This window comes from Calonectris borealis, chromosome 3, assembly GCF_964195595.1.
Source record: "Calonectris borealis chromosome 3, bCalBor7.hap1.2, whole genome shotgun sequence".
Taxonomy (NCBI): Eukaryota; Metazoa; Chordata; class Aves; order Procellariiformes; family Procellariidae; genus Calonectris; species Calonectris borealis.
Genome location: NC_134314.1, coordinates 111670577 through 111697507, shown reverse-complemented (window position 1 = coordinate 111697507; position 26931 = coordinate 111670577). Strand labels below are relative to the sequence as shown.

At 40.5% G+C, this 26931-nt stretch overlaps 1 protein-coding gene across 1 annotated transcript in view; it reads left to right on the top strand.

Moving 5' to 3' along the window:
• Positions 1–1316: 1316 nt before the first annotated feature.
• The window catches only part of FSHR (follicle stimulating hormone receptor), a 51212-nt gene continuing 25597 nt past the window's right edge, over positions 1317–26931 (top strand). The window contains exons 1-3 of the mRNA XM_075147341.1: positions 1317–1382; positions 23826–23900; positions 24293–24367. Of these exons, the coding sequence (XP_075003442.1) occupies positions 1330–1382; positions 23826–23900; positions 24293–24367 (203 nt within the window). The 5' untranslated portion in view covers positions 1317–1329. The remainder of the gene's footprint in view (positions 1383–23825; positions 23901–24292; positions 24368–26931) is intronic.

Genomic DNA, 26931 nt, shown 5'->3' with positions numbered 1-26931 from the left:
CAGTTCTGCGATGATAAAAATGAGGGATGCTCTAGCAGGCATGCTCACTGAAAAAAAGACTTACATAGTAATTCAGAAAACAATTCATTTCCATTTCCATGGGAAAATAGACTGAGAAACTGAATCACAGGGTGATATTCATGTATGTAACGCAGGTGATGTTTTTCTAAAAAAGAAAATGCCTTTTTTTTTAACAGCTGTCATTCAATACAGCCAGTATTATCTGATGCCTTGCTTATTTTATCTGCTTTGTGTTTAATAGCTGGGAGTTTGAATATGACTTTTATTCTCAACAGCACATACAAAAATACAAAATTTCTCCCTACAAAATCTCTGTGAGCTTTCTCATGTCTCAGCTACACTTTCTTGGCCTGGCATCTAGTCATAAGCCTATCATGTGAAGCATGTATCTTGATGAGCAGATCGTGTTAATATATGCAATTGTTTGTGCTCACTACCTATGAATGATTAAATGCGTGAAAGAAAACAATTACCCAGATAACACCTTATTTCTCCAAGGAGTAGTAGATACCCTACTACCCTACCCATTTGCTGAGTGCCATCAGAAGTCCTGCCATCCTCTTTGTTTATCATGATGAAAGGAGATGAGTCCAGGTTAACAAGAAGGTTTATGTGATATTTTAAATGTTTTTTCTTCATACAGCATATTCTGTGACCTTTAAAAAATGATTAAAATATTGTCTTGGTGCATGTGTGATTGAGTTGTGTGTTCCAAAGTCCTAATTTTGTGGCACATTATGAACTAATTTGAAGAGAGACTGAGAAGCAATAAAGGGTATTAAAGTTTCACTGGTGGGAGATAGTAGCTGACTCCTTAAATTATCTGTGCAGCACGTTAAGGCTTATCTTGCATGAGCATGCGTGTACCACCTTACAAACCTGTGTAAGCAGCTCACCCCAGTCTGGCTTTGCGGGGCTGCTTCACCCTGTGCTTGAGCATCTCTCAAAGAGAGGTCTAGATGAGAAAGATGCTGTCTCCTCCCAGCGCACAGCAAAGCTGCGGTGACCGGGTCTGGATTTCTTACTGAAGCAAACAGGGAACTTGCTTCTACTGATGGATGATGCTATTTCCCCTGAGCAGCTCCAGATGCTGTGCTGTAATTTTGGTCTAGGCAGGCAGTTGGATTTCCACGAAGCCTTTGAACATTACAGCTGTATTTAGACGCCGAACCCTTCAGGCTGGAGACTATCCTTGTACCAGTGATAAAGGCCTTTCCTGCGCTGAGAAGGCTGCCACGCAGCCCCATGCTGTGGATAGTGAATAATCACCCCATTTTCTCTATTTTCAGGAGATTTGTCCTCACCAAAATGAGAGTCATTCCAAAAGGAGCTTTCGCAGGACTTGGTGACCTCGAGAAAATGTATGTATTGTGTCAATATTTACTAGCAAACAACTATTTTACTCAAACAGCAGTTTCTGTTTGCAGCTCCTTTTACTGCCTGTGAGCAAGCCCCTATCTCTGAGCTTCATCTAGTTTCATCCGTTTAAAAAAATTAAACTTTTTTTTAAGACCATGTTCCAAAACATTGGTGTCATAAGTACATTTTTATATCAGCAAGCGAGCAGTCCTCAGTCAAAGGGTTGGTTCAGCATGGAGTGTCATTGCAATTAATAAATAAAGTGCCGTAGCAGAAGATCATGGGAAACTGATTATTTTGAGAACTTTGTAATAGGTTATAATAAACTAGTGGAAGATTAGGGAGGAAAGCACTCCTATTCATAACAGGGCAGCTGATTCTCTTTTCACTAATGAATAAATAGGATTGTTTTGTGCATGTTCAGAGTCAGCTAGCAGGATACATGAGAGAAGTTTCCTACGGGCAATAGATCTGAAAATCTTAGCACATTAAGGGTGTAAGCATCTAATATCTGTGAATTTTAGTGATAAGCCTGGAGATATAATTATGAGCACCTGTGATGAACAGATGTATCATACATTCATTAGTATACTATTGTGGATGTATTGCAGCCCTCCACCACTCGAAGGAAAAATCCTTAGTAAAGTGTTTCCTACTATTCCTTAGCGACAGAAAATCTATGGGTTAACTGGTGCTAGCACCAGGAATGATAACTGTCATTGTCCAACCTGAACTATTCAGGGGCCTGTACAATTTTTCTGAATTATTTCATACATGAGCAAATGACAACATTTTGTTTAGAAGCACACTCAGCGCTTGCACCCTGACAGGAGAGGGTCACAAACAGGCTGTTCACCCAAGAGGATTCTGAGTGGGAGTGGGGAAACGCACTTTAACGCCAGTGCCTTTTTCAGTGCTGTGAGTGTAACAGCAAAACTAAAAAGGAATCGATTGCCGACATTTCTCTGCATCATTTCTAGCCCTTTCCCTCCTACTCTTGCATAAGTAAGGGATTTAGCAAGAAGGTGAACACACCAGAAGGAATGGTGAGGAAGGGGAAAGGATTTTGAATGTAGAGAAGTATGGATGGATGAAGAACAAGCAGTGAATGTGCAAGAAGGATTGAGGAGCTGCTGGTCAGCAGCAAGTGGTAAAGCTCACGTGGCATCTGGCCTTTTCTGAAGCATGAGATCCATTTCAGGAGCCTTCTGTTGGCATGTGGTATACACTAAAAACCTCCAGTTGCTGCATCCCCCTCATGGGTCCAGACCCTCATAAGCCCATCAAGCACCACTGTAAACAGCCATTTTTCCTGAGAAAACAAAAAGAAGGTCTTTCTTTTTGTGCCCAAGAGTTACCAGTTAGGAATAAGATCAGCTCTGCGTTGCCAGTTTTGCTGGCACTTGTTTCTCCCCGGTTCCGCAGGGTTCCTTTTAGCCTAGTCCTTGTGGAAAATCATTGAGCGCTCCGGACTCTGAAGTGGGTTGCAAAGTGCATTGTAAACAGCTCCCGTTATCTTTAATTACTCAGAAACCATATGTCAGATATGTATGAAGGTAGCGATTGTATTGAATAGGATATCTCTAAGTGGTGATTTATTGTTAACCAAGAAAGTTACATATGGAAATGAGCTCGGTTTGAAAAGATGTCTGTGTACTATTAGTACATGGAGGAGAAATGGGGACAGACCGTTTATAGCAAAACATCCTTGAAAATAAAAGTGTGATAAATATGTAAATGACACCAATCAACATCAACAAAGATGCAGTATTTGCAGATGATATGGCAAACAGATAACATTTGAAATAGCTCACAAATCCTAAACCTAACCCATAAAACATTCATCAGAAATATTCATGATAATGTAGGGACAAAAAAGTGTGTAATCAAATGATAGATTTGCATATAAAAACACAGTCTTTGTATGAAAGCCTTTTTACTCTTGCAAGATCATGCGCAGAAAAGAGGATTAAAGCAAACTGTAGTCTATTTAGGGAAAACAGCTATTAATAATGTGATACCTCCATATGGTAAAATGTGGATAGCCTGATGTATACAAATGAGGTACTTCAATGTAGTATACGTATGTGCTCACCTAGAACTAAATTGACTAAAAATTAAGAGAGTGACAATATTTCCTGAGCGTATTACTGAAGAAAACCAGTATCTTATACAGTCCAACATATCTGTACACATGATTTTTACATTACTAGATCATTTCTAACTGTGTTTCTGAGAATGGGGCAGGTTTTAAAGCCCAAAAGTTGCAGGGAGTGGTGGTCTTTGGCATCATCCATTTGGGATGAGCTGGTTGAATACAAGTTAAATCAGAGATGAGTCCTCCATGAGAATCTTAGCTCTGCTCATTCAAAGTGAATGAAGGCTTTTGAATACAGTAACCAAAAATTTCTGCTTTTCAAGAAAAATCATTCAATAACATTTGTCAGTGTTCCTGCTTTCTATATGTCTTTTAGTTTCTTCCTAAACACCCGAACAGCTGAGAGCTTTGAACAAATGTACTTTGTCACAAAATGCCAAATACTTCCAGTCTGATACTTCCAGTCAGACTCCAGTCATGGTACCCAGGAAGGATCTTGTTTGTTTTCCATTTGGACTGTCCAGGGACTTTCCAGAATGGACACTAGTGACCGTGACTCATAATGGAAAAAAGTAGTGTGACCTGGAAATGTCGGCACGGAACGCCTGATCTGCCCTCCCTTGTGAAGCTCCAGTTTTAGTTACCAAGTCAAAATCTTTTGGTTTTCATCAATTTTGGCAAAATACAGAAGTCGGGAGAAGAATAAAATTGTGACTGGAATACTTTAGCCATTTTGAATTTTTTTGAAAGAATGAGAGCCCATTTGAACTGTCTCTAGCTTGTAATTTTCTTCTCACCCATCTGAATTCCTTCAGTTACTGAAAAACCATGAAATGTCCACTCTGCAGACTGTCATATAGAGAAACAACTTCCCCAAGTATGTCCTAGGAGAAAGATCTTCTTTCCCTCTTAGATAAAATGTTTAAAGTTATGACATGAACTGACGGGCACTAATTACCTGAGATTTCTCTTTCTCTAAAGGTGCAACTTGAATTTTCTTATAGAAAACTACTTCAAAACCCCACAGATTTGAGGAAGAGCCTAACCAGCTTATTGCTAGCAGCTCTCCAACTTCTGCACAGCTCTGGCTTCGTGTTAATTTAGCAAATAGGTGTTCAGGGAAGCAGATTAGTTATTCTCAAAACATGTTTAGTCTGCTCCTAAGTCTTAGCCAACTGGAACGTGGCAGCTCATCTGCACTCCTGCTTAACCAACCTGTTTACACTCCCAGAACTAATTAACCTTTCAGTTACTGAAGTAAAAAGCAGCCCCATGCAGGCACATACCTGCCAAAATCAATTCAACAGGCTCTGCAGCTGCTATGTCATCTTCAACCTGCACTGAAAGTGCTTAATTTGGAGGAGAGACAGTCTGCAGCAATATTAGGTCTCCCTTTTTCTCTTTCTAAGTTTCCTCCTATTACTACAAGGTAGCAAAGTAGATTGAGAATGTTGGTCTATCAAGGCCTGATTCGGGCATTGTATTTATAGGAAGTTTGGTCTGATTGCCTTACCCTATGCAAGCCAAGGAGGCTTCACATTGGTATCCTGAGACATAATCCCCTTGAAAATTCATCATCAGTTATTTATTATTTTGAAGGGTTTAAGCTAAAACATAATGCTTTGTTTCACCATTCACTCTCAAATTCAACTTGTGAGGGGCCCAAGGAAATTCAGCCTTGTGGATGAAGTATTTCTTGAACTAGAAGATGTCACAGACAAAAAAACATCTGGTTTGTATTTTGGAGTAATAGGAGAAGGGCATTTCTTTAACAGATTTTGGCAAATAATGCATTTTAAGAACATGAACCATGCTATGGTTAACAGAGCTTGATGAGCTAAATCCTTGATGAGCTCTGAAAATCCTGGAAAGCTAAAACTTTTAGGGTTGAGGGAATCTGCCAGAGTTGACACTCCTGGAAACGGAAGTCTTCTGTCTATGGAAGACAGCAGGAATATATGCACCAGCTATCTACAGCTTCCTCATGAATTTCTAGAGAAAATAGCTCTGAATCATATATTTACTTAATCACTCAGTGCATTCAAGCTTTTATTTTTTTTTTGCTGCGACTGTTGATCCAGTGATGGTTCATATGAAGAAATGCTCCTGGTCTGTGACCTAGATCCATGAGCACCAGCTTATTTCATATACAACAACCAACCTGATGTAGGATGCTAAAATCTCTCCTGTTTGCCCCTGTAGGCTAAAAGGCAGATCACACTTTCCTTTGACTTAATTAGATCAGACTGATTTACCTTTTCTGTTTTATCTAAACTGAGGTGAGGTACTTGAGGACAGTGGAGACCACTCAATAAAGTATTTTGGGGCACATACTAAAGTACATTGCTGAATCAAGGCATATCTCTCTTCCTGTGAGTGGGGAAGGAGCAAAGTTCTTGGCTTGATTGTAAAAGTCTCATCAGGAGAATTTGGCATAGTCGGAAGCGCTCACTTTATTTAGCAAGTTTTAACAACCTGGCAAATTGGTGGATTCGCCATCCAGAACTTCTTCAGCAGTAGGCATCAAAGCTACCTTGGCTAGCAAATGGCTAAGGGACGTCCGTCATCCCATGTGCTCCTGAAATCAGTTTCATTCAGCCCCAGCATGTGATTCTGTAACACTTGGCAGCTTACAGCCCAAAAAGATAGGAAGGAAGGGGGGGAAGCAGAAATCGCATGATCAGTCTGTGTCTTCTGCTCAGTCAGGATGAGCAATCTGTGTCTTCTGCTACCGAGAAAGCTGGTCAGTATTTTGCAGCTTCTCTAATTTTTCTTGCACAGTGTATCGTGTGCTGCCTCATTTGGTATGCGAAAGACTATGATTAAATAAGATCATTAAAGCTATTTTGAGAAAATGGTTAGGATTCAGTGTAACCAAGACATTTGGAAATTGGTTCCAGGCAGGAGTTCCTTTCTATCTTTTGTTGCATCATTTGGATAAATCTGCTATTTTTTTTTTGCAAGAAGCAAAATATGAATTTGCAGGATCTGCTGTGATATATAAGTTAAATAGTGCATGTTTACAAAAATATTTATTTACATCCCTAAGGTGAAAGGGGAACACGGTGCATTCTGTGTACCGAAATATGTACTGAATCAGGTAACAATCATACTTTGGTAATAAATACTTTAGGGTATATTCTCAAGGTGCAACTCCATGGATATTAAATTCTAATTTACATTATAGGAAGTTATGTGTAACATTCTGCATCTTAAGGGCAGGGCATGAAAATAAGTATGCTACTTAATGCATTTAAATTAGTCTAAATATGCATTTTCTCTCAGGGAACAGAGGACTACAGTTCAAAAACATTAAGTCGAGTAACCAGTATAAGCAAAGAAATTCAAAGTTCAGGCTGACATCCCAAAGAATAAATGTTCTAATGGGGCCGTTGTTGTGATACAGGGCTTTCCCCTCTGCCTGCCTGGTCTAATCCTGCGCGAGTCAGCAGGCATAAAGGCTGCCCAGCCGCCGCAGGCTGGTGGTCGGGCAGTGAGCCATCAATCACAGGAGGCTTCCTGGTTCCTGCGGGGGGACTCGCAAGTCCCAGATGCCCCCATCCCAGCTGACTGTCCACGTTTGACGGTGATCAGTGGTTTTGAACTGGCTCGTTCCTGAACTGGAGGGGTTGGTTTCACGTCAGGCCTCTGGTTCAGCAGCAAAATCATGTAAGAAAGCCTATCCTCTGCTATATGCGCCGTACGCGTTCCGTAGCCCAACAGCATCCAGGGTGTCCGTCTTCATTTGCCCATCGCTACACTCGGCCCTTTGAAACGGGTTCCCACAAATGGGATTTGAAAGGCGAACAGCTATGCGAGCTTCTCCCAGGGGTCCTGTAACACATCGTCGGTGAAGGAGCTGGGCAAAGCAGTGCCTTGTGCCGCTGTCTCTCGGTGTGGCCACGGGCGGGTTGGGTACATTGTCTTCTCGAAAGAGTGCCGTTACTTCAGATGACCCTTCTGCAGCCTTTGCAGACATCATCCCTTGGATATATCAAAGTTAAGTGTTTGGTATGAATACATAGGAAGCCTGGTGTGTTCTTAATTCAATTTATTTCCTGAAAGTAGAAGCTATGCCTTGTATTCTAAACATAATAAGTAATGAACAAAGATTAGGTGGTTTTATTATAATCTATTAGTGTTTTGTTGCATCATCACTTGGCATTCTGCTGTTCCCTGCCAAAGCTTATCTGTAGAAGAGATCTTTCACTTGCCGTTATTGTTGTCATCCCTTGCACAATTACAAAAATGTGACATAGACATTTGTTATCCATGTCAGCAACTCACTGCTGATGTCAAAGAGCAGAGATTTTAATTACAGCTTTGTGATATTTCATTAAATGCATAACCTGATCTCAATCTTTTGCTAATGCTTGGGCAGAACAAAATCACAAAAAAAGTAAAAACCCTTAAAAGAAGAAGCTAGGAAATGTAAAATCAGTTCATAGTGTCCATATCAACATTTGCTAACTTTCCTATTTAAAAAGTCCCAGAAAATCATGCTAATATTTGCATATTTTAATTGAAACATGTTAGAGTACAAGAAAGGAAGTATTCCGTAATTCTTTCTGTGTAGTTTGGTATCTTGATGCTTGCTTTCTTTGATAAAATAGATTTAGAAAGGGAAAAAAGAGAATACATTTTCTCATTACTTCCTTTTGTTGAGCAAGAATGAATTTTGTGTTAATGAACTGTTAGCAGAATCTGTATTTGTTAACTGCATTGGTACGAAGTCAGCATTAGAGACTGAAGTATGTAGTGGAAGAATCATCTTGGACACCATTTCTGGTCCCTGCCTTACAGCTGTCTAGACACAGAGGCAGGTAAAGCAAAAAAGGGAAATCCACTTGCCTGAATGTACGCTAAATGCTTTAATGCCTCTTCCCAGTAATATACCGTTCAGATTATCTGAATTCATAAAAGACGAAACGTGGGCAAATGCATGTGTGAGTTCCCGCTCTTCTTTAGAAGGAAACTTCGATCCAATGTTCTTCTGCCTTCCTCTACACAAACAAATGAGATAAAATTAAGTGCAGGCTAAATGAAGATAGTTCTTTTGCATATCTAAATGTGGGCTCTAAATTAGCCCCATTCATTCAAAATGACATTTGAGAGTCAAATGAACATTTCTAAAAAAAAGGTCTCAGCCCCGTGGTCCAAAAAAGTCTCCAAATGGAAATGTTAGGAATTATTAAGAAAAGGATAGGGAACAAACCAGGAAATATTCACCGAGATGAACACATTCACGGATGCTTTCCAGCTGAGGAATAATGGCCAGGACAAGACTCCTCCATCTGGAAGGAAGACCTTTGATGGGGGATATTGGAGTGGTCTGTACAGTCAGGTTTAGTTCGGGGAAGGTGGACAGGAATGATTATTCCTGCCCTTTCTAATACTATAACTGGAGGACAGGATCTCAAATAAAACTAGTAAATGACAAATCAAAAAAACCTGAAGGCAATATTTCTTCACAGAACGTGTAGTTCAGCTGAGGAACTCTGGTTTGAGACTTTGCTGATACGAAGAGCCTCCCTCATAAAATTCGGGGAAGAAGATGTGTCTCACCTACTTACATACCAAACACAAAGACCTGAACTGCAAATCACCAGAAAAGTTGATTGAATATTCAGAGGGACTTTCTCAATAGGCTTGCCCTGCTCTTGCAGGGTTTTCTGGGCCTCCCCTACCACCGCTAGAGCAAGATACTGGGCTGGGTAGACTTCAGGTTTGGCATGCTGTGGTTGTTCATGCGGAGACATTTGCTTTCTCCGAATCATTCAGTTTTGGAGGGCAACCTCACTCTAGGTCCTTGTGTCAGAGGCATGAAGCTGATTATTGCAGCTGATAGACATAGCAAGGAGCCTCAGAATTGACAGTCACCCCCTGGTGCAGAATTAATACTATAATCTCTTCTTTTCTCCTGAGGGGTATGCTTTATGCGTACTGATATGTTCGCTTACTGGCCAGCTTTCTGAGATTCACCTCAGGGGTTTTTGGGTGGGTTTTTTGTTTGAAGAGGGGCCAGAATCGGTGTGGTAATCGGATGGCTGCTGGCACAGTCAAAATTTTTTCCCAAAAAAGTGTCACTTCTTCAGGTTCCATCTCTTCCTTCCAAGAGCTTCACTCTAATTTGAAGTAAAGGAAGCTTCATGTTATGGTTTATTATGAGTTTCTTGTACTTTCAGAGTAGAATCAGTGACTTTCTCAGTGACTTTGTAAATATAAAAATACGTATTTGCTAAGAACCATAAAATAATTCTTATGCTGGTTGAGCAATACATTTATTAAACTTACGTATGTATATCAGAAAATGAAATGAGAACTCAGAATTGCTGGTTCTAATTACGTTTTACATTTTCAAATGTAATTCATAGCTCATACATGGCAAAAGGTAGTTCTTATGATGTTTCAGAATACTGCTCTGATTTAAATAATTACCTTTTTCTTGTTAAAATAAGTATATTCAGTTCTAATATCCCTAAATAATTTGTAAAAAAAAAAATTACTGTATTTTGTATATTAATTACATTTTAACTCTGAAATTTCTGGAAAGAATTCAGAATAAAATGTATTGACTTGAAAACGAAGAGAACTGTAAACACAAGATTAAAACAAAATTAATACAAGTAAGCAGCATTAAAGTCAACACATTTTTTTTAAGGAGTTGTAAGAGGATTATTGTAAAAGGGCTTCTTTCCCCCCAAAAAAAACCCCAAAACCTACATTCTTGTGTGAAATCGAATAACAAAGCAATTCTGAGAGGAAACACATGCATTTAGAATTACAGTGGTGGCACCTCACTTGGTTGTTCAGCTCAAACATGTAGCACCGCCACCTTCTCCGCCTGACAGACAGGCTGGTAGGGGTCTGTTGCTCCTGATGCACCATGGTGCTGTGCTGGCGTGAGCCTGGGAATTCGGGTGACAGCGTATCCCGAGAGGCATCGTAGTGCCATTTCCTTCCAGATATATCCAGCTTCTGGGTTTGCTTTAAAAAGTGCTGCTATAAAAAAAAAAGTATGAATTAGAAAAGAAAGTTCTTTTTTATTAGAAAACAGGTTTTTATAGGGTTTTTTTCTATTAATCTTGTGTGTGTATCTAACTGTACCCGTGAGTGAGTGCAAAAGGTGTGACCTACTTGAAATTGTGCCCGATTTGCTCTAAATGGGATTTTCTTCAATAATTATTGTTGACGCTACTAAATATTGTTTGTTAGAAGGAGGAAGGCTGGCACCAGATCAGAAATGGTAATTCAATTTCAGGAGGATTTCAGAAACACCCTCCCATATTAATTTTACCTAGCTTTTCCATTTATTTTAGAAATAATGTTAGTGGAATTGGCTTGTTGCAATGAAGGATTGTTTCCCGTTGCTGTACAAATGCTGATACAAACCTCAGCATTTATGGAAAACAAATGTTGAGAGGAAGTCAAGACATTTATTTTCTAAGCAAGAGATGTTGATTCTCTGACAACATTATACTTCACGGCCTTTATTTCTATTACACCAAATGATTGATGTGGATTTAATCATTAGTTTGATGGCTGCTTTGCTCAGTGGAGAGGCAGCTGAGCATTTTATCGTTATGAGTGAGCTGCATTTTGATTTTTCTATCAAAGACACTGCTGGTCCCAATTCATCCCAGGTGTAAAACCAGAGATTCGTTGTGCCCATTGTTTGTTTTGTGACCAAGCCAAGAACAATTTGCTCGCAAAATACTGTGAATATTTGTTCAGATTTCTCAAGCAGGAACATGTTTTTGATGAAGAGTTCCAGATATGTGCTGGATTCTTTAAAAATAAGCAAGAGTGGTGTACCTTTTTTGAGTAAACTTCTTACTGCAGGGTAGAATAGATATGTATATATATACTTGCATACAGCATATGTGTATACATACACATAGAGTAGTCTGGAAAAGATTTAATTTGCTAGGATTTAGAATGGAAGACACATACTAAGCCATAAAATATTTTGAATGCTTGGGGAGCCAACACCACAGATGGAAATTACAAATGATTGTGAGAGAAATGCAGACTGCTGAAAAACTCTTGGTGTCTGTGCATTTTCCAATGCAGTCAGCAGAGGATTAGGAGCTGAGAACAGGGACAGGCTGGTGGCTTTCTCGGTTCAGAACCTCATCCCTGAGAGCTGCTGATGCCAATTGCTGAAGGAGGATGTTCAAGAGAACGTTTCTGGAACAATTATGGAATCGCTCATCCATATGGAGAATTTATTTTGTCCATCTCATAGGCTGCTCTTCTCTGAGGAGGAGAAATGCCCCTAGGAAATGAGCTGTTCAATGCAAACTCTTGGAATGGTCTCTCCGTGTTGCCTTTGTGCTGTGAAGTTTCTCCACTAAAACAAGGAATAATGCAGAATTTCACTTGTGGACTGAATTAAAGTCGTCTTTGTTATTTGGAAGCATCATTTACTTCTGTCTTGCTTGTCTTCTCAAGAGCACAAAGATTTACATCTTTATCTGGAAATGTTTGTCTTTTCTAGTGTAATTATTAAGTGAAGGTGCTCATTAGACGTGTCTAATCCTTTTGTCAATCTTCTGTCTCATTTTGGATGAGATTTTATGGTGATATGTTTCTCAGCTTTATTTTCCATATTTTTAAGACTTCTTGTGCTGGATTTTTAAGATTTTGGCTTTTCCCATCTGTGCTGTGAGAAGGGGCAAGCACGATGTGGTGAAAAGGATTTGCTTATTTATTACTTCTGTAATAAATTAGATAATAAATTACAATTAGATAATGGTCTTTAGGAAAACTGGCAGCAGTAGAGCTCCCTGGAGGAAGGGGGATTGGGTATTCCCTTTGCGGGCTAATGGGCACGTTTGGAGGGGAGCACCTTCGAGGTACCACAAGTGGCAGGAGGTTGACAGGCCAGAGATGGATCTGTGCCACTCAGAGACTGTGTTGGGGAGCAGGGAGCAGCCCCAGAGGTGCTGAATGGGGTTTCGCAGGAGGTCTGGGCAGAGCTTACTGCCACTCGGAATAAGTCATTGGGGAAATCCAAAACTTCTCCAAAGGCACTGGATGTCAGGGGAGAGGGGGTGTAAACTCTTCTCCGCTCTCTTCCATCTAGCCAATTTCCTTTGCGTTTTTTCTGCTTTAAAGTTAATTATCCTAGTTTATATTCTAATAAAAAAAGCCTTTTTTGAGCTTAGAATAATTTTGTTCTTCTTTCGGGCGTTCTGTACGGAGGAAGGTCAATACATAATGCCTCAAATCTCATGGCTTGAAGTGCCATCACTGTGTGCTGCACTTTGACTCCTCCATTCCCCAAGCCCAACCCTCCGTTTGGGGACCTGGCACTGCGAGCCGGGATAAACTGAGGCTGAAGGCACAGCCGCAGCAGAGAGGTAACCTCCGGCGGGGAACAGGGGAGAGAGCCAAGCGGCAGCACATTTTTACAGAGGCAAGTAAATAGATCACAGTTCATCTGCGACTGCCACGTGCCTAGGCATAATTGACAGCACACACTGTTTATTTAAAAATAAGCTTGTTTTTGCCTGTGTTTCTTGGTAGCAGACTTAAACATGCTAACAAGTAAAGTGGCTTTTTATGAGCCTTCATCTGTCAGTATTGAGGAGCCTGTTTTGTATTCCCAGGACCCAGAGTACCTCTGAAGAGCACATTATGTTTCCATCCTACTGTGCTGCCAAGCACTGTGCTTTCAGGGTAAGAGATAACATGTTAACGACTGAAACAGGCTGTAAAAATGAGGGGGAAATTGTGTCACCGATGGGCAATCGCTCAGGTCACTAGAGGGAGGACTTCCTAATGGGATCTCACCCAAGCACTGCGCAGGCTTAAATCCCAGGGAGTATCTTCCTGTGAACTGGCCAGTGTCACCTTATTCCAGGGATCCTGCCCGTACAGGGAGATTGATTTCAGATGTAGCTACGTTGACAAGACTCTATGACATTTATTCTTGATTTTAATGGTGTGCAGTCAACATCAGTCCCAGCAATGTGAGAGTAAGGTGTCTTTTTATCTGCAGATCTAAGGATGCTTCTGTTCTCCATATTTTGGGAATTTGTTGGCAGATTAAAAGCTTTCTGCAATCCGGGTGAGTGACAAAGCTCTCATTTGCCACAGCTCCTTTTGTTCATAGGAGAGTGAGTAATAGCAGAACAGCGGCCACCCTTTGGGGAAGATCGTCCAGGAGCCCGCTCCTCCTCTTCGTGCTGTTATTGACTCTCGGTAGCCTTTTCAAAAAATCTATAGAGCTTACTCCAGCACTGACCTTGTCTAATCGTATTGATTGTTAGTAACTGAAGGCTAATTAGGAAGCAAGTTGCTATGGCAATTCTTGACTCATACATATAAAGAGAAAATACTGCTAAAACCACTAGTGCATGGTGACTATTAGCATAGTTAAACAAATTAAAAAATATAATTCATTCAGATTTATTCTGGAATTCAAATGAAGATACAATATGCAACAAGGAAGTTTTTCCCTTGCTACCACATTTTCCTCTTTCGTAGTCATTTTGTTCTTTTATTTGTCTGTTGAGTGAGTTATGCATAATTTTAGGACTAAATGACAAAGTAGACTTTGGGTTGTTCTCCACCCCCCCACCCGGCAGCCCACACAAAATATGTCACAAGAAGCTTCATGTGACAGGAGAATGACTGAGGCAGGGAGTAATAGCACTTGGAACCCCCCAAATTTCTAGGTCACTTGTTCATATCCAGTCCGCGTGTGTGTGATGAATGGTTTATTTTCACATGGGTAGGTTGATGGCTTGCATACCATGAGACGGTGATTTCAGCCTGTGCCCTCAGGAGATGGTGATTCACTGCAAGCTAGGGCTGCTGCAGCTGGCTTTCATCAGCAGCCTCTCTTGGCCAGACTTTGAAATGGCTCTGCAGCAGAGCACGTGTTATATTTGTTTCTTCATTTTCCTGTTAAAATAATCCGAACATACATGTTTTGTTTTCAGCCTGATGGAAGAAATAATATAGCAGTTGCCTTTTAGTTTTTAATTTGGTATTTAACATACACAAAACATTCTTTTAAATCTGAAAACTAAATTGCTCTCACAGGATTGCCTTGGAGTGCGTGAACTTCTCTGTCCTTTTGTGTATTGAGCTGTGTGCTTTCTAGAGACAATACTTATTTAAAATTACAGGAAAATATGCACTCCTCTAACATTTAGAATGTTAATGTAAATACAGATCCAATATATTCGAACCAATGGATTTCCATGCCTTCTGTTGCAGGCAGAGTCTGAAGTCTCCTTCAGTCTCAACTAAAGCAATGATAGTAATCAGACATGATGGATTTCATTTTTTTTAATTATTTTTTAAGTGTATTTCATCAACATGACTTTTCCAAATGGTAATTTTTGTGGTTTGGGATCTCTTCAGGATTTTTTTTCCCCCCTCATCAGTAGTATTTTTTCAAAGTTGGAAACAAAAAAGGTTTTGCCAGGCGCATGTGCTGTGAAAACACTGTAAGTTCCAGTTTGTTTACATCTATACAGGAAGCCAGACAGAAAAATATCATAAGCATATGCAAGGCAGTACAGCAAAGGAATAGACACAGCAACTTCTGAGGAAAACATCTTTTTTTTATTCAAACCACAGTTCTTGTTCAGCCTCCTCCTTCAAGCGCTGTGGCTAGGGAGGAAGATTCCTCTTTTCCCTTGATGAAGAAGGAAGAACTACTTCAGATAAGGTTTTTTGCATCATCGCCAGCTCCGACTTCTTTCTACGTTGGAGACGTAAATATGACCCAGGATGGTGTGGAGGAGAAGGGTTCCCAGGGAGATCAAAGTGCTCTTACATAGGAGAAACGGGTCGTTCTCAAGTGGCCAGGAATGGCCTTTGGGTTCTCCAGGGTTTTGCCTCATTCCTACAGAGGTTCCTCTGAGGGAATCGGTACTGAGGGCTCCCCATCAAAGGGCTGAGTCCAGTCTCAGGACTTTCTTGTTAAAGCACTACAACAGCAGACGATAGCAGAAAGCCTTTATTTGTCTGGCGTTTCTACAAACCAGAGTTACACAGCATACTTGTGGCAGAGACCCGTCGTGGCGTACATGAGCAACTTCCTTGTGAGTGGGGTTAGATGTGCAGAAAGGCTGCTGCTGGCTGATTTGAGTGAGTAAGCACCATCATGTGGCCATGGGTCTATTATTTTTATTGCTTTTATTTGAATATTGTGTATATATACACACACAAACATAGAAACATATTAAAATATTGAATTTTGGCCCAAGTTTTATGACATGTTCCCTTCCCCCTATTAAGACTTTCTTATCCGTGTGCAGTCTTACAGTGTTTGCTGATGAAGAGGGTTATTTGTGTCAGGGAATCTCAGGTGGAAGCATGTGATTTTCCAAGGTTTCATAGTGGAGAGCTGTTCAGGTATTTGTCAAATAAGACTCTAGATGTATTGAATCAGGCTCCTCTTTGCTGCCATCAGCCACTTGGCAAAAGGGTTAGGGATTGTATGTAATTCCCATGTTTGTATAGTATGTCATCTCTGCATCCTCCAATATAGAACCTGCAGATTTGGGCTTAATGGTAATTTTTTCTGCTTATGATAGCACAGTATCGCAATCGGATAAATAACCCTCGTGGGATGCTTGTTTTGTAAAGTTTTTGACTTAGTAGCTTCTTGCTGGTGCTTGTGTTTTCTTTGGCTGTCTGTTACAAGGCAGAGGTTTGGATTTAACTTTGGAAGCATAAAAAGATATCCTTTTCCCAGGTAGGTTATTCCTGAGGGTCCCAATCATGCAAATATTTATGCAGTAGGGTCTTGGCTGAGCCCGGAGCCAAAGCTCAGGGGGAAGAGTTTGTAGGGTCAAGGCCTCATTTAGACACAAACCACAAAAATAGTAAGTAGTTTTTATGGAAGGGAAGAATGAATGCAAATAGAAAAGAAGACAGAAGGAAATCTCTGTGCTGGAAACAGGTATTTCACAGGAATACCGTAACATTGAATAATCCCTTCAGGAGGCCATTTGAAGGATGTAGTGGATGGTGTTAGCAGCTGTGAGATAATGTCTGTATTCGTAATTGTGTTTAACATTAGGCAATGCTAATATTTTTCTCATGGTGGGTCAAGTCATGGAGATTTATTTTCACTGAAGTGGGTGTAACATACTGCATGATTTGCTCTAGTGAATACTCCAAGTCCTCTCATAAGCCTGGGAAGATTTTTAATGTCAGAACTGAGGAGTAAGAGGGTTTTTTTACAATTTTCCCTCTTAGCTAGAAAGTTTAATTGTGCATATCTGAGGCACTTCCTATTCTGGATCTTCCCGTTTCTGTAATGCATTGGAGTTAGTAATGAACTGTCCTCCAGAGACCTCTTGTGCATGTGTGCTTCCTTAAAGCATTTCAAAACTGCCTGTTGAAGTGTCTGGGAACATCTGCTTCAAGATGGTCTGTTTGGAAAGGCTGTCACTAGACTTTGGGTCCTGGAAGCCACATGTTCTCCCAATCCAAGACAGTCTGTCTATTGATTTTCCCCAGAAATTGTTTTCCGTGTTTCCTCGTTCAACCGCTCTCCTGAGTGATTATCTCAAATGTAGTCTCCTCATCTGCCCAGGTCACCTTAATAAAACTATTCATCATTAGCTGGCTCTCAAAGCCAAAAGAGAAGTAATAAAATGTAAGTGGCAATAAATGCTGCTAGCCCATTTCCGTGGAAGGAGTTATGATGTGGGCATGAAGCTTGTGTCAGCATCTCTGAACAAGGAGGTCCTTTCCTCAGCTGAACAACCATCTTTGTCTGCCAGCGTAGTCTCAAGATCGTCTGGAGCCCATTGTGTCTGAGAAAAAAGTGCCATTGCCAGGGTGGGTGTTTTTATTTTAGAGACATTTTTCTGCCTTCCCTACAAGCTTTCATAGTCAAAGGTAAAATTTAGTGATGCCCAAATGCCGGGAGCAACAGGTACGTCTGCCCCAGCAGCTGCAGGGCACCGAGTTACAAACCCCACCTCTTTGCGCTGCCGGCGTGGAGCCAGCATTTCTGCGGAAAGCTGCCGTTTCCTCCAAAGACCCAGTCCTTGCTTGTTTGACTCTACAAAGCTTCACGCATTTTCAGCTTTGCTGGCAATAAACTAAAACTAGTATAACACATCTCCTTAGTGCTAGAGGATGAGGAGATATCTATTCCCCCAAACTGTACTGATTATAAAATCAATTCTTATAATGATGTGGCTTCTGCTGTTGGATCCAGTCGTTATCAGTTCCAATTCGGCAGACTAATCGCACGCTTTTTCAGATTAGAGAGACCAATTTAAAACTGTTACATGGACAATTAATTTGATGCAACCAAACTCTCAACAGACTTTCATCTGGATTGCTGGCATGGTGCTAAAGCACCGATAGAAATAAAATCCCCTTTGCTTCTGTCTACTGTGCGAAAATTTGCATTTTATTTTTCCCATGCCTGCATTGATTTATTTGAGTATATGGTGTCGTACCGTTTGGAGAAGGCGGGAGGACACAGTATTGGTGCCTTCTGATAATCTCCTTCAAAGACTTACGTATACACTATTTTGCTCTAAGCGTGAAATCACTATTAATACTGACTTGGTTAAATGGGTATCCCACTTATTTAGTCAGGTCAGTACAACATGTATGTGTATCTTCAACAAAGTAAAGAGATGATGAGAAGAGTCAGTGCTTGGATTCATTTTTGAAATGTCAATAACTGCTAAGATATATTAGCCTGTAACTCCCAGGTGTTCAATAAATCATGGCAGGGAGACAAGTTTTTCATGTTCACAAGGAAAGTGGCAGGAGAAAGTGTCAACTATCTATTTTTAAAAGGTCAACAGTCTCTAATACTTTTAAGAAAAATAGCTTTTCTTTTGTAACCTGTTTAAATCAATGTAGTAGCATTTTGCTGTCACTTTAGAGGGAAGTTTTCAAAAGGAGATTTCAGACTGGCTTGTTTCTGATCAGACTGAAAGAAATAAGAGCTCCTCCATCTAGAACATGGAGACAGAGGTAGCCAGCTGTTTAATTTTCCAGTTCAGACACATCACAGGTTGTTACCGTGGGTGCTCACGCAGTGAACGCTGGGCAAGATTGCCTGTGTGACACCACACTACTGCTAATCCCTTCCTAAGCTTGACATAAATTGTGGCATCAGGCAAACCACCGAGTAAAACTGACCTGGCAAATTGCTCTAAAGAGTATTTGTATTTAAAGAAAGAGGGGGAAAGATAAAAATTGTTGGCCTTTTTTTTTCTTCCCTTTTCCCTTAAACCAGTGCAAAGCTATTGATTTGTTGCAGTGCAGAGAGCCCAGTGAGGCCACCTGCTCTGGGAATCAGTACCTGATTCCTCCAGTATCGCAGCTAATTGCAGGTACCTATAGAGTGAAGAAAATTGTTCACAGGAATACACAGGATATTTATGCCACAAAAAAACTGCCTCAATGGCTGAGGATAAAAGGTCAAAAGGCCCAATTATGATGTATCGCAGGAAGTATAAGGTGAACAAATCAAGTGTATAGCCCATATACATACCTGCTCTGGAAGGGAATTTAAGGAAAGCTGCAGGAGTTTGCAGAGAGTGCATCGCACCCAGCAGTACAGAGGAGGGCAGTGTGGCTGACGGGGGCGAAATCCCCCCTTCACACCATGTGCCATGTCTATGGGCAAGGTGCACACACCAAACAAGTGCCTGAGAAACCTCGACACACAGGGCGGCCTCCTCTGCTATCTGCCACAGGGAGATGAAACGCAGAAATCCATAAATCCCACATTTACTGTGGTCGTCATACAGCCAAGCTCACCAGCTGGGCACCAGTTACTCTATGTCATTCCTGCTGCTGGTATTACAAGGTCTTTGTGCTTGAGAGCGTACGTCCCTGGGCACCGTGTAAGGGACTGATGCTGTGATCTGCCTCTAAGCTGCTCTTCTGCCATGCGTATACTTTGCTCTTCTTTTGACACAAGTTTCCACTTGCTCATCTATGTTAAACTTATATATCTGTATATATACACACATACATACACACACATTTGTTTTAAATAGGCACATTTCCTAGCAGGGGAAAAATGACCCTGTCCCTGTCTGTGTGCTCTGCTCTGATCCTAAAAGGAATTCTTATCATAAAAGACATATAAATGTCCAGTCTTTTATTCTTTCATTATTTTGAAATGTGAGACCACTTGGCTGCAAGACCATTAGTTTGTGAGTTTAAGCCACTCTTGCTTTTGCTGTAAGACTTTGATTAGTCTAAGAGACTTTTTCTTTAGAGGACTACAAAGAAACTGCCACGAACTATAAATTCCTTGCTAATAGAACTGGTTAAAAGGTTGTTTCAATGTATCTTGATTTTTATGGGTCGCGCTTTGAGTGCAGCTGGTTTGAAGAGGAAAGCTTCCTACGCTTCACGCTGGGCTCTGTCACAGAAGTCATGAAGATGTACCCCCAGCCCTGCCTAAGGGCAGCTTTGCAGGCGGGTTAAACCCAGCTAGGACTGTACTGCCGCTAGGCAGCTCCTTCCTCCTCCTCTTCGCTTTCCGTCTCTCTCCCTCCTGTCACTGGCTCTGGCTGTCGCACGTGGAAATGCTACACTGCAGGCACTTGCTTGTGAGATCAGTTTGCTACGTTAGTGGCAAATTAGAGGAAGTTCCTTAGTCGTGTGACGTTGTCACACCTTAAAGTCTTACATTCTCTTTGAAGAAAAATAAAAATTATCCTTTGTGCCTTTGTAAAACATTTTTACTGAGTATTTTTCCTCTTTTAGGCTGGGTTCAAGTAAACAATTTATGCTTTTGCGGATCACTTTTGATTTCAATAGAGCTGTGCATGCAGTGGAAACTAAGCTTAGCAGACACCTAAACACTTTGCAGCCACTGGGTGGTTTGGGGTTTTGGAGGTTTGGGGTTTTTTAAGAAATTACCCCTGATTGTTTTGCATACCATCTATTCAAAGGCTTGCATGCATCAGAAATGATGCTCAATTGCCATCTGGATTTGCTGTGATAGCTGGCAGTAGAGCTAATAGTATCATTCATTACAAACAAACAACGTAGTAACAGTCCCATCTTCTCTCGTGATGACATATAATAAGATATGCATTATGAGCAATCATCTCTGTGTGTGTATTTATACTGTAAGACAAATCACTTGCACAAATACTAGCCAGCAATCCGCTTTTCTGTTTGTAGCTGCTGCTGCAGGTATTATTTGTTCTCCTCTACAGAAGATCTGAGTCTGCTGAGTCAGTTGTTTGATGTGAGCAGCAGTGGTTTGTACTTTTAATGCCAGAGATACCTGTATCCAAGAGAGTGTTCTTTCGGTTTTCCATGAGCAGGTTGTGCATTTTTTGCCAGGTACAGATAAATTGTTCACGAAAAATTATGCAACCAAAACCCAGACTAGTGCTGCCCATTGTTCACAGTGTGTGACTGATCTCCTAAACTGAACGTTTTTTTTTTTAATTTATCCTTCTTACCTGAATGACAGCCTGTAACAGGTATATGGACACCCCAAAGGACAAGAATAGCAATGGCCTTCTGTCAGAAAACAGCACTTTACTGCTATAAACTGGGATTCATCTGCGAAGAACTGTGATGAGTGAGGTCATCACCGCAGGACTTCCTGAAGAGAGTGTAGCAGAAGATGCACAATTCATTGCGGGGGACAGACGGTCTTGTCTTTTTCCCTCACCCCCTGCAACCCCATGAACACAGAGGACAAAGCCCAACACCAGAAGGGTTACTGCCTTCTGCCATTCACGAGTTTCCCTTTTGTTCCCTTTACTTGTCTTGAGAGGCTCATAACCAGAACGGCTGCAGTAGTTGTTTGCTTGAGCTGGAAGACAGCAAAATTAATTTTCAATGGACGTATTTTCATTACCTGTTAAAAAAAAAAGTCTGTCGCCTTTGTACCTGTGAATGGCAATATTAGAATGAAAGCCAAGTCATTCCCCAAATCTCTGAAACAGCCCCTCATACAAGTGTTATTTAATTCTTTTAAAAACTTAATCTTTTAAAAACTTAATCTTGTAAAAACAGTTTAGAGAATCCTATCTTCCTACCTCTTTTTCATTCCTTCCTTAACCACACATTCTCCAAGCCTTCCAAAGTGTCGTGGCCTACTTTAATCAGATCTGTATCTTCGATTTCTCGAACCGAAAAAAAGCCCATAACCCATCCCCTCTTAGGAAGCCAAAACACTCTCCTGATGCAGAAACATTCGGTTTTAAGCATTCCATTAAAAGAGGTATATTGTCCAAGTTGTTCCAAAGTTAGATAGCAGATTGCATCATAAAAAATGATTACCCTCGACAGCCCTATCTGTTGGGTGAGGTCACTACTGTATTGTGGTTTCTTAATAAACCTTCTTTGTCTGTATAAGGCCAACAAATCTGCAACATTTTTCCGTGAGCTGTTTAGTGGCATGAAATCTCTTCTGGCTAAATGGCTTTGTTGGTATTAAATGTTCTGCTTTTTCTGTGAATTTTTTTTTTTCTAGACAACTGATTTTTAGATTGTGGGGAACGGCAAATATACCGCTGACCACCCGAAAAAAGCACGAGCAAAACCAAACCGAATCTTAAAAGTCTGAGACCTCCCATGTTGTTAAATCTTCTAGACTGTAGTTCAGCAAGTGAATTGTACTGTCATATACAGCACAGGGGGTGATTGCTTCTACCATATATCTTATAATGCATTATTTTTAAAGAAAACAGGAAGATAATAAAAAGTCTTTGAAACATCCCTTGGAATGGCTATGTACCTTGCATGGCGTGAAGGAATCCCAGTCACAGTCGAAGCATTTTGTTGCTGCTGAAACCTAAATAGTAAAGAGGAACATGTTCACATGTGAGCTGGTGGTTCAGCACTGCTCAACAAACCCAGTCCTCATCGCACCCTACCGAGCACCTATTGTCAGTCCTCATGTACTCTTATTTTCTTGTTCTCCAGTCAGTATAGAGCTCCTAGAGCAGAGGAGAGCTGGGTTTCTTCTGTAAAACCCTTGAGGAAACAGGAGGGAGAGCTTCTTATTAAAATAAAAAATATCAAACCACTGAGGCGTTTTTTAAAGCAGAAAAGGTCAGATGAGCAAGGTTTTTCTTCTTTTGCAAGGTTTTTGTTTGTCTTAAATGGGCAAGTAATTTGTCAGGTACGGTTCAGTTGTTAGTCAGAAGGAAGTGGAATACTTTTTATATTACTTGTAATAATTTTTGTGATTATTTTTGTGACTCTGCACCTATCATTACGATCTATTGTTTTACCTCAGGCCTGTTCAAATCTATTTGCAACCAATATAATTTCAAAAGAACAATATATCCAGGAACAAGTGCCGGCCAGTGCAATCTGACTATTTATCCAAGGTTTCATTCCAAAGATGTGCACAGTTACCTTGCCATTAAAATTCAATAGACCATCACACTATCACCGAGTTATATTTGTATTACAAAGTTTACTTCCTACAGCTGACCTCAGCCTGGTAAATAGCATTTTTGCACTATTTTCAAAAATGGCAGTGGGGAATCATTTGGCATAGCTGTCTTTACTTCAACTTTCCTGGTCACTGCCAGCATAAGGGATGTAATCAGGACAGGTTGCACTGCAGTAATTACCCCTTGATTCACGAGGAGGACTCCTGAGATCTAAATTACACCAAAGCCTGAGCCATCTCTTTGCCATCCCACAGATTAAGAGAAAAAAAACATGTATTCTGGACCAGCACGAGATGCATTCTGGTGTGTTGGTAACAGAAAACTGGCCATTTTTATTCTGCAATTTTGTGCCTGGAAGTGGACGTTAATTGTATACGGAAGAGATCAGATAGGGTTTTCTCCAAGGTACGGAAGACTTCTTCACATCTGTGGTCTCCAGCTCCTGCCAATAAGGATGTGTCTGCTGGTGGCTTAATTTTAATCTCTGTAATTTATGTCAGGTCAAGACAGCATCATGTCCTACAGCTGAAGTTGTGTCATATTTCTTGGGAACTTTTTAGCTGTCTTCTCTATTTCAGTCGCCTTTCACCCTCACTTTTCTTCACCGAGTTAAAAGCTTTCATTAAATCTCTATCAGTAATTAGTGATGTCAGAGATCCAAAAGCCAATGATGAATGGGCCCTGCCTTCTAATACACAGGGAATGGTGAGAGCAGAAGGTGCAGGACTGCCGTTACAGATACAAACTTCAGCCTCAGAAGATGTCTGTTCCTGACTGTTGCTGTTAGGCTTGGTGGCAGCTCATCACTGGTTTTGGGGTCTGTTTTCTTTTCTGATACCCACCTTATTTTTAAAACTCATCAGTAATCTAGGAAGAAGTTCCTTGTGAATTTTTCACTTCTCCATTCTCTGCTTCACTATGGCTTGAAATATCTTAACTTTTAAATTATTTTTCAGAGAGATCTCACAGAATGATGCCTTGGAGGTCATAGAAGCAAATGTGTTTTCCAACCTTCCCAAACTACATGAAATGTAAGTAATGAGCAATCTAAATTCAAAGGAGACAATTATAAAGATTCATTATAGGCAAGTATCAAAGGATTTGCAGTTTGTTTCAGGTAAGCTCTGAAGAATTCATAGCGATAAAGGAACATTTGAAATTTCCCTTTGTCTTTTCCATCTTCTTATCTAACTGTCCCTTTCTTTCCCTGGACAGCCTGAAACTTATCCTCAAACCACTGCTGATATCAAAAGGTGGTGGGGTCTGCCCATCTGTGGTAGGCTGCTCTTTGAAATTGTGCAGATCTTCTGCTGTCAAAAAGAAAATCTCAGCGTATAGTACCACTACATCGTGGGGCAACCACAGATATTTTAAGATCAATATATTGATATATTTCCTCTGATGTTTCGTTTTCTCTTTGCAGAAGAATTGAGAAGGCCAACAACCTCGTGTACATTGATCAAGATGCCTTCCAACACCTTCCAAGCCTCAGATATTTGTAAGATCTTTTGCTCTTTGCAAGTACTATAGTAATTTTGAATGATACAGATGCGTTTCTGTCCAACTTGTGCTGAGCACTTTTGGTGATAAGACAGGATAATGCTCTCTCTCCCCCTGCTAGTTGCACATGGTCAGTCCACATTTTCATCCCCAAGCCTGCACACAGTCCTCAGAAAAGCTGAAGATAATACCCTCCATGGAGTATTCACACACATAAGATCCTTGAGCCTTTCTAAGCAAGAGATTGAAACTGAGTGATGAGAAAAGGAGCTGGGCCTTTTTTCTGTCTATAAAAACAACTTTAGGTTGAAATTCCTCCCGAGAGCTTTGGGACAAAATCTCTCTCTTCTGTCTTTGCTATGGCTCTGCCTTCTGTTATACTTCTTACACATGGTATTAAGCATTCAAATTCTCTTGTCTTTAGCAATGGCAGTGCTATAGCAATGGTTTTCATTAACACTTGATGTGAGATGATTAAAACCTTAGAATACAAACATATTGGTGTATGGTATAACTTTATTTCCTTAGCCAGCCTCATCAAGAATGCCGCTTGTACAACTGTGGTTGCCATATCTACTCCCATGGGGTTGCCATCACAAGTCAGTGATAATTAAATCCATCCTTAAAATAAACTGTTACCCAAAAATATTTTCACAGCTTTTAGCAGGTGATGTTAACATGTCTAATAATCTCTCCTCTGCATAAAACCCCAGTGAAGTCCAATGAACTCTGTTTAACAGTAGTTGTTTTTAATGGCAGTAGCTTAAATAAGCTCCCACGGTGTTTTTTGCTGAACAATGGCATACACACCCAGCAGGATATTAGCTTAAGTTTTGTATGTCCCTCCACCTGAGTGCATATATCTAACCTTGTTTTCCTTACTTACACAAGAAGCCTTACTCATCCAAGAAGCCTGATCATGATTTCTACATTTGAGTACATAAGAGTAAGTGCTTAATTGTCTGGTTAGATATTTCTTAAAGATGGGTTGAAATCAGGTCAGTGGTCTTATAAACGTAGCTCCCAGTAAGCTAATGAGTGTTTAAGGTCTCTGAAAATCACGGGCGTCTGACAGATTCTGAGCTCAAAAATGCCAAGAATCATTGGTTTGAATTTGAACTTTAAGATTTCAGATTTAAGGTTTGGATTTTAAGAGATAAGGTGTATTTAGTGCTACACAAACCATTATAGTTTAAACCCTCATTGAACTGGAATATGTGGTTAGAGATATGGTAGGATTGTCGTTCTCCCCAGTATTTTTACCAATATCTACTTTATCAAATTCACCAGGCACCTTGATTAACTTTTTTATGTCCATAACTGAAACACAGATTTTTCTCTTGGCAGTAGGGAAATAAAGCTTTAAATTTGCATTGTCATGGGGAGAAATCATATGCCTTTTTCCTTTGGTTTCACGCCTGAGTCGTTCAGTGGTGACTGCTGTCTTTGAGTAATTCTGGCTACCTATGAATGAAAACACAGCATTTGTTTACCCCATGTAAAATGCCCAGAACAAGCTACTATGGGTAGTACAGTTGTCAGGTGTACAGATGGTTAGAAAGAATGGGAACACATTTATCTCATAAAAAAATTGAAGAACAAGAAGAAGAAATGTGAACGCAGTAATGAACACACTAATTTCAGTGATTTTTTAAATGTGGGACACATAAACCATAGGTCGCGAGCAAAAAGTAAATCCCTACTTTAAATATCTAAAGTAGTGGAAGTTTCTCTCTTTACTTTAGTGGATGGTCCCTCTTTTGAACATTTGTCATTCTACGCTCCCATACACGTTGGCTCAAACATTCAGACATGCTACCTGTATAAAAATTCAGCTGCAGCAGCTCTACTATGACCTATTGAGCAACAGTTTAAAAATATAGAGGATTGTTTGTCTAACTAACCATTCCCCATGCCTCTTTAGCTAGTTCTAGTCACTGGCTGAAATCAGAGGAAAATATATTTTGGGTACTTTTTAAGGTATTCTGTCTTGTGGGCATACAGGACTAGAAGAGACTCCCCAGACTACTGTATCCCATTTCTTACTGGCTCCACTCCATGTATCCCATTAAGTGCTTTATTGACATTTTTTTATGCTCTCTACTGTTCCCTGCTTTCTCTTTTTTTTCCAGGGGACGCTTTTCCAGAAACTCAATGATTTGGTGACTAGAAAATATTCTCTAATTTTATTCATGGCCACTCCATTCGTATTCATTCTTGTGCCAAAGCTTTTCTCTAATTTAAATTGATAAAATCCATCTTTGGTGTTTACTCCACTAATGGATTTATGCTGCATCCCCTCTGTACCTTCATTTTAGGAGGCAAAAAAAACCCAACCCTCTTGTGTGACTACAAATAGTACAAAAGGTGCAGGCTTCATGGCTCTGAGAGTCTGAAGAGATGAACGTGTCTTTTGTGCTAACGACAAGTTTTGAGGTAGCTGCTCTGAGGGGTAGAAATCAGGGCAACACCTTTGGCTTCAGTGGAGCTGCACCCATTCACACCATAGGGATCAGGAGCAGGACCCAAAGTCCCTGCAGGAGCCTTCCACGTAGCAGTGAG